Source organism: Microtus ochrogaster, unplaced genomic scaffold (genome assembly GCF_000317375.1).
Source record: "Microtus ochrogaster isolate Prairie Vole_2 unplaced genomic scaffold, MicOch1.0 UNK5, whole genome shotgun sequence".
In the NCBI taxonomy this organism is placed as follows: domain Eukaryota; kingdom Metazoa; phylum Chordata; class Mammalia; order Rodentia; family Cricetidae; genus Microtus; species Microtus ochrogaster.
In genome coordinates this window covers 9,545,049-9,553,946 of record NW_004949103.1, presented here as the reverse complement: position 1 = coordinate 9,553,946, position 8,898 = coordinate 9,545,049, and the positions used below count along the sequence as shown (strand labels likewise).

Sequence of the window (8,898 nt, the reverse complement as noted above, 5' to 3'; positions counted from 1 at the left end):
GTCTACTTGTCATTTATCCCTCATGTTGGATATATATTAGATATAGGTTACAATAATTATTGTTGTGCAACCTTTACAAAAATTACTTGTTTGTGAACCTTGCCTGTTATGAAAAGTTTTACCTTGTAATGGCATGCTTTGGGCAGCCATTTATTTCACGGTTACCATACTTTGTATATGATAGTTTCTAAATAAATCTTATGTAAACTAAGCTCCTCTGTTTAGTCTTAAATGCAGCTACCATTTTTAAGGAATCCTTCAACCACCTACTTACTCATCATTATTTATTTATTTTGTTGCACTAAGGATTAAACACAGGGAGGTGCAATGAGGCAAGTGCCCCACTACTGAACCATCCCAATTTTTATTATTTCAAAACAGATCTCTTATTGTGTAGCTTAGACCAACTTCAAAAATAAAAATTTCCTGCCTCTAGCAAACTCACAAATTTTTATGAACCTTAAATTTATCAGGTTGAAGGTTAAAAATAATGATATTTATGTAGTTGGTCAGATTTTTGAAACTGGCATAAACAACTAGGGAAAACAAAATTTACTTGTTCATATTATTTCAGAAGTACTAGACCTTAACTCTGGCTTCTGAGTTGCTGGTGCGGCAGAACCTAGTGATGGGAGTGGGTGTCAGAGGCAAACAGAAAGCTGAGAGAAAGCAGAAAGGTGTCCAGGATAGAATACAGCTCCTAAGGATAACCCTTCCACAACCTCTCCCCTCCCTAGGCTCTGTCTTCTAAATTCTCAGGGTCTCACCTGGGAACCACATGATCAACGCATGAAACTGTTGTAGGACCTTCATATTCATCCACAAGAAGTTATTACTAAGCATGGACTTTTAACCAAAAAGAAGAGAGGTTCCTAGAGTACCAGAAACATGTGGTCCACCATCAGCTGCCTGCTCGTTTGAGTCTCCTTAGGACTTTACTATATTCATCTAAGATGAGAAGATTGACAGAGTCATCTCAAGAGACCTAATAGTATATGAACCTGTCATAGTTACTTTTCTACTGATGTGAAAAGACACCATTACCAACACAACTTATAAAAGAAAGCATTTTATTGGGGGTTTGTTTACAGTTTCAGGGGGTTAGTCCAGTATCGTCATGGTGGGGAGCATGGCCACACCAGGCAGGTAGGCATGGCTCTAAAGCGGTAGCTGAGACCTTAATTCAAATTCAAAGCAGAGACAGACAGAGACTGACCTGATGTGGACTTTTGAAACTTCAAATCTCACCCCAGTGACACACCTCCTCCAAGGCCACACTCCCTAATTGTTTCCAAAACAGTTCCAATGACTAGGGAGCAACCATTCAAATATATGAGCATATGGGGACCATTCTTTTTCTAACCGCCACAGACCTTTTAATGAGTTTGCTTCTGAGAAACAGGGAAAATAGATGGTAACAGAAAAATTCTAGTAGGAGAACTCAATTCTTGCCCTTTTTGACAGTAAGCAAAGTTAAAATTTAAGCAGAATAATTCAAAAGTTTATCTCATAGTAATGAACTTAATTTTCATCATATAAAGCTGGTTTTGTTTCATCACAAGGCGTATGTAAAGAAAACTTAGTAATAGCTGTCAGTTCACTTTATTTCAGTGAAACAGCTCCCAATTTCCTTATGAAACTGACATACTGCTTACTCAGACCCCTGTTTCTGTCAGTGACTTATTGGTCATCCTCTTGGTTTCTAATTCCATGATAACACGTTTATAGAAACTTTCTCTAAATCCATCTTGGGATGCAGCCTTTCTTTGTCTGGGACGCACACATTGCCCAGATCCCCATTTAGGGAGTTACCCAGAAGATGGAAGACCAGTGCAGCCTGATTGGACTCGGCATTTTGGCAGGCCTTCCTCCTCTTCTGTATCATCCCTACCTGAGGCCATAGTGACAGAAATAAGGCTTGATAGGACAAGATAGCAGCCAGTGAATTATCACTACCTCTCATTGTGAAATTGCTGTTGCCTGCTGGGCACATAAGACCATCCAGCTAATTAGAAGACGACTGTAACCTTGCAACTTAGGAGCTGTTGGTCAGGAACTTTTTGTCTTGTTGGCTTTGGATATCTTTTATGATGCCACCTTGATCCCTTACTCAGGCTGTTTTGACTCGACTGCTTACTGTCCAACTAACAAGGCTGATCTCTTCCTGAAAAGTAGATCTGAGCCTAAAAGATGTGTTGTCACCTTGCGTCTGCTTCCTTCGTCTGCAGGAGCTGTGAAGCCCTCATGTACTTGCTTAACTTTCATCCTATTCCAGCTTTCAGGGCACTCTTACTGTCTTGCATCTGGCCAGCCTCTCAGCAGGACCCCCTCTGCCCAGTTTGTCCCATTAAGAATATCAAGTAGTAATTCTGCCTGTGTATTGAGAAAAGTCCTAACCAAGTTAGCATAAGTGGAATGCTTAGGACATACCATCAGATAAGAGACTAGAAAATAGTAGGGTCATTCATTGTACTTACCTTTCTGCAAATTCAGTTCTTCAGTTTCTCTACCCTTCATGAAGTCTGTCTATTGTTAATTGTGCACCAGATGTGGATTATGATGACTGTGACGCATTGATTGAGATTGCCTTGCTTTCTGTGCTTACAGGTGTGTATATAAACTCACCCAGCACAGAAGAACCTGACTCAGCAGTCCTTTTGTTGGCCATCTGAGTATAGACTTCTTAGGGACATGAATTTTTGAGTTCAGGTACATGGAAATTATTTACTCTGCAGATATCCTTGAATGTGTGGCAACTATGTTCAAAGTCAGATCCTTACATTGTTGAGAATTGCTGGATAAGAAGTTGAGCTCTTTAGCTATGAACTGAAGATGGTATTATGCCTCTTATGCCTCTTATATAACTGTATCCACAGCCTACACCCCACATTGCATGAGGCACATGTTTCTGTGTGAAATTCTGGTCCTCTTGACTGCCTGGTGACTCTGTTGTTTCCTCTGTGGAAATCTTTTCTGACTGTCTTGTGCATAGGCTTCAGTGCACCCCACATCTCCCATCACAGACACCACAAACACTGATCCTTCCCTGGGGCTTTTAAAATAGTCACTTTAGTTCTTAATTTGTAGGAAGGTTATACCTCGTGCGTGGCCTCTCTCACCATGCTGTTGAACACTGCTGTATCCCAGGCACTCCACTTAGCCTTGCTTGGACTCTTCCTTGGCTCACCACTCACTGCCTGCCCTCACTGCACTGTTTCTTTTTGCTCTGAGATCATTAACACCCTGTGGAGCCTCTGTCCCCAAGTGTAGGACCAGATACAAAGTGGCAGTTGGGGCCAGAGAGGGAGCTCTTCTAGGCTCTTTACCCATGTTTTCCAGCCAGCACTCAAGGCTGCAGTGCCTTGACATAGTAGAAGATGTGTGCTGGCCTCGGTAGAGGAGACAATACTCAGAATTCTGATGAACTCTGAAGAAACAAATACATTCCACGACCATTTCTGTTTCTTTTAGCCATAGTTTTATTTATTTTGAAATTTTAAATGACATTAAGGGAGGGGCCCTGGAGATTTTTTTTATTTTCAACTTAAAAAATCAAATTCCTCATGGATAGAAGCTATGTTTTTGTTTGTTTTAAGACAAGCGTTTCAAATGGCTAAGAATAACTTTATTAGGTTCTTTGTAAATGCTTAGAACATTTCACAAGTGTTTAATGTTTATTGCCCAGCAGTGTTACAGAAATATTACCACTCCTATAACAGCCTCAACACAGAGTATCGGATAGGAAAAGCCTTCAGTGAATCGTTTTTAATATAGAGGACTAGGAATTCAGCAGTGAATTTGAGCATAGAACATGGTGTGGCTTTCTGCAGAATGACCAACATCTTTGCCATGGCCCTGCTGCTCTAGAACATATCCATAGTGTCACTGCAGAGTTAGTCCTGGCCTGATGGCCATAAGAAGGGGCTGCACCTATAGAGGCCTCAGTAGACTGAGGGACAGATCTCAGAGTCAGACTAGCAAACAGTCCTGCCCCTTGATTGCACTCAAGGGCTTGCAGTGGTCACCTTATTAATTAAGCCCACAGTTATTTTTGAAGGAATCTCTTTATGCACATTTGATCAGTCTGTGCTCTGAAGACTGAAGAGAATATATTTGAGAATGGAGTGTCTGCAGTTTGTAACTTGTAATTCAAATTCACCTTTGTAAGAACTTCCCACTGTGTTCCAGCACTGCCCTCAGCAAAGGCCCACTGTCTCCATGTCTGCAGTGTCTGCTCCAGAAGGAACCAGACTTTAACTTGCCTACTTTTCTAGGCTGAGGTTTTTTTCATACTATGAGCCAGCATGGATTGGTGGTTTATGGACTCCCTGAGAACACGTTTCATTTGGCGCTCAGGATTGGAGATATCATTATTTAGAGGGAAAATAGAAAACATCAGCTTGTGCTCCAAAAGCAGACACTATTTTTGTGAGGCTTTCTTCCCATTGTTTTGAGTATGTATATAAAGCTACATAGTGAAATACAATATAAAGTGTATTCTTAGCTGTGGAAAAGTTCCAGACAGCCAGGAATACACAGAGAAAACCCTGTCTCAAAAAACAGCAAACAAACAAACAAATAAATCACTGCTGGTTTTGTAGTAGTCACAGCATTGCATTGTTTTGAAAATGAAGTGATTGTCCAAGGAAGGCAGGAGACCTTTGTGTCTCAGTAAAAAGCTGCATACTCACTGGTGTCGTTCTTTACTTTATACTTTGTCTGCTAGAGAAGGAACTCATTCACAGATACTTGCAAATGGCTAAGTAAGTTATAGTTAGTGTAAATAAAAAAGAAATACAAATGACCTGCCTTCCCAAGATACCACACAAAGATTTGAAAGTACACATTATTTATGTTGATGTGTTCTCAAAGCGTTTCATTGGCCACATAGTTTAAAGCTAGCAGCCAGTCTAAATGTGTGATCCATTAAATTCTTGGATTTTCTAAAGACAGTAAACAGATTACAAGATAAGTTAGTGAAAAGAAAACCCAGCCTAACCCATAAGACTAGTAAGAATAGTGGAAGTACTCTGCTTGAATTACTTGAAGAAGCCAAAACAGGAAGGACATTTGGTCTGACTGGACAGACTTGCTAGTTTCTTTGCTGATGCACATCCCTGGGCATCCATGGCTTCCTAATGTGTCAAGCAGAGGTGACCATTTCCTCAAGAGCTGAAAGGAGCATTGCGTGCTGAACACTACACCTGCCCCTTGCCTGGAACACTGCAGACATTGGCAGGAGGCCAGAGCATCCTGAGTCACTGTGTCCATGAAGTGGATGATGGACAGTGATATCCTGCACAGGGCTAGGCTCACACTCCACTCGTCTCTCTAATTTCTTTGCATTTGTAAGGAATTTAGAAGAGTGCTCTTTAGAAGAAAATGTGATGCCACAGTGGCAAGGACTGTCCTCTTCCCACATCTCCAAACTGAGGGGCTTCCCTCCTGCTTTTCCTGTGCATTTTGTACTCTCGCACCTGTGAATATTTACCCTCACTCAGCTAAAATGGTTTTAAATTGCAGTCACATGCTCTCCTCTGTCTTAGTCATGAGCTCTTTTACCAGCTCCAGTGGTCCAGTTATAGGGTCTACACAGTCACTGGGTTTAAGGCATAGACTTGCATTGTGAAAGGAAGGCCTTTAGACTTCTGCTTCTGCTCTGCACAATGCAGGGTACTAACACAAAACCTGCTGAGCTGAGGAGTTTTATTCTTCCCATCTTTACTGTCTTGCCAGCACCTCACGGCCCTTAAGGCTTATTTTCTCCCTACCCCCCTAGGCCTGGCCTAGCGTGAGCTCATGAGGAGACGGCACACGCTGCTCTTCTTAGTGTTTTGTGTTCTTGTGTAGACATACCCAAGACTCTTCTTGGGATGTGCAGACAGAAAGGGTTTCTCAAGGGCAATAGAGTCATAAGTAAGGACTGCTGCTCGGTCTTTAGTACTCCTCTGCATACCCGTAAACATGGATGAAAACCAACCCTGCACACCAACAGTGGCATCTGGGTGACTCATGAAGGGGGAGGACCTAAAACTGTAGTCTTCCACATGGCTTAGATTAGCATTCTTCTCTCATTGTTGTTCACGAGTCTAGACTGTTGAAAAAAGCTGTATGTTCAGATTAAGAAATCTGGCATATAGATAAAGTATTTATTTCTTAGATTTTTGTCAGAAATTAATAAAATACAGGCTTTTGCTTAAATACGTATGCATTTGTTGGCTGAGACTACCATAACAAAGTATTGTACATTGTACAGTTTAAGCAACAGGAATGCAGTGGGAGGAAGCCTGACATGTAGGAGTCAGCAGAGTTGGTTTCTCCTTGGTTTGTGGACAGGCTCCTTTTCCAAAGGTCTCATCCGGTCATTCCTATGGGTGTCTATGTCCTAATTCCCTCTCTTATAAGAGCACCAGTCTGGGCTGGAGAGCTAGCTAAGTCATTGAAGGCAAGGCTCACAACTGCCATCTCCAGGGTAGCGGTCATGTTGGATCAGGACCTAGCCTAATGACCTTTACACCTAAATCACCTCTTTAAAGACCCCATGTCCTGGAAGTTAGAACTTTCTCATGAGTTTTGAGAAGCTTCTGCTTATAGCACGATGAGTTTGGATACTACATTCAGGCAGGGCAGTTTATTGCCTCCAGTTATGCAGGGTATTGTAGTGAGAGCATATCCATCAAACATGTTTGTATGTCACCACGTTTGAGCAGCGGAGTTTAATAAACTAGGTCCAGTTACTTCAAGCTAAGAAAAGACTTTACTTCCTTTTAGGAAGTATCCTGCTAAATTTAGTGGGGGAAATGGAAAGTATAAATCTGTAAGAAACAGGATAGGTTAAAAATAGTAATTATTTCTGCAGTTAATCAGAATATAGGGCTTTCCAAGTATAGCAGCTATCCATGCTTGCAAAATTATATTAAACTTAGTAACCAGTTTATAAAAACTGTTCAAATTAAAACTGCCTCTATCTATCTGATGAGCAGGACATAGAAGAATAAGGTTAAAGGTAGGAAGCTCATCTGAAAGACTTTACTTAGTTTCTCTAATGTTTTAAAAAGTACCAGAAAGTCACATCATTGAGTCCAAGCCACTCATCTTTTGAGTAGTTAGTTGGCTTCTGTGGATGGTAAACCGAAAACTCTGGGAAGAGTAATGAGAGCCTAACGTTGTGCTGGTTCTTAAACCAAGTAATCGGGAATTCATTTCTCGTAAGTTTAGAAATCTTGAATGTTTGAATTTGGGGTCAACAACTATTTAAAGAATATTTCTCTTTTTTTTTCCTTCTCTCCTTTGTCAATGTAGCTCATGTTTTTTGGAATTTTCCTGTGCCTCGATGCCTTTCTGTATGTGTTCACCCTGCTTCCTTTAAGAGTCTTCCTGGCGCTGTTCAGGCTCTTCACTCTGCCTTGCTATGGCCTGCGGTAAGTTTAGATCTCTGGCTATTTTTAGTGTCTAAACAATTAATTTGCTTTATAACTTGTAGGGTTCTTAGAATAAAGATAATTCATGTGGTTTCAATCACAGGTCTTTAAACACTGCTTATCTGTTCAGTTTATATTAGACAATGTTACACATCTTATATATGCATTGTTTTCCAGAGAGATTTTGGGCCATCCTTTGCTTAGCCAGTAAACTGATAGTGATGTGGAGGGCTGTGTGGGCGAGCAGGAGAGAAACAGGACTAAAAGTAGAGACTGGCTGGCCATGCTCTTAACCCACCTGTATGTGGATTATGAGGTCTTCTGGGCCTCATCTATGAAAGACCCAGCTTCTAGGCTGGGCAGGTGGATATCTGGGTCCCCTAAGTAGCCCTCACTTAGGGGACTGCAGGCTTCTTCCTCTAGTTCTCATGAAAATCACTGTTGGTGACCTGTGAATCCTTCATCACAGACTTCCAGCTGATGGCAGTAGAGAACTAAAAAGGCACCATTCTGATAGGAAGAAGTCAGCCCAAACCACCTTGGATGGAGTGCCTGCTTCCCCTAAGCTTGTCCCTCATGTGTCAAAAGAGGACACTGAGAGCTCAGTACCAGTTCCCAGAAACCTGGAGATATAAGAAGCATGCCAGCAGGGTGCCTGCCTACAGCACCCAGGAATAAATACCAGTTCCTTTCACTTCCAGGGTGTTAAGCCTATGTGGAGTTGTGTGCTTTTGTTCTTCAGGGGAGTAGGAAGTCTGGCTTTAGAGTTTCCTTCTAGACAGTCATGTCGGCATGCCTCCACTCCATGTCGTCATCTTGACCTGTGCTACTTGGCTCCAGCACAGCTGTTTGAGTTACAACTCTAACAAGGGTCACTTCTGTAAATTTTTTTTAAAAAATTCTTTTCTGTTTGAAATTTTAAAATGCTAAAATGAATAATAATTTGTGAAACTCCATTTAATTATGGTGAATATTTGATGGAACATAACATTTGGAATTATGGTTTTACCACCAAAGTTGAGTTTAAAAAAAATTACTAGTACGTATTCAAAATTGTGAATTTTTTTAAAGACTAAAGTCACAAAGATGTTTCTTTGGAGGTAGAAAATTAGCCTATACTTAGTACTTCTAGTAAATACAATCCTTTCAAAAGAACCTCAATCCATTGAGAATGAAGAAATGCTTCTAATGCAAATAGAATAATATAATGATCAGGTTGTGGAAGGAATAAAAATTACTTTTAGCAAAATTGCAGAGAATAAAACAATTGTAAGAGTTCAGCTTACATCAGTGTAATAGAAGTTAGTATTTTGTATCTGTAATCTTTCTCAGCTTCCAGAATGATATGAATTATGCCACATGTTTTATTAGTCATAAGTTAACCAGATGGGGAGATTGTCTTAGGAACTTAGGATCTGTCACGTATTTCTTTTGACTTTGAGGAGAGCTTTCCAGAGGCTTGATCTCATTATCATTA

At 40.8% G+C, this 8,898-nt stretch overlaps 1 protein-coding gene across 1 annotated transcript in view; it reads left to right on the top strand.

Moving 5' to 3' along the window:
• Tapt1 (transmembrane anterior posterior transformation 1) overlaps positions 1-8,898 on the top strand; it is a 37,872-nt gene that overhangs the window by 5,102 nt on the left and 23,872 nt on the right. Inside the window, exon 3 of the mRNA XM_005366035.2 lies at positions 7,303-7,421. Within this exon, the coding sequence (XP_005366092.1) occupies positions 7,303-7,421 (119 nt within the window). The remainder of the gene's footprint in view (positions 1-7,302; positions 7,422-8,898) is intronic.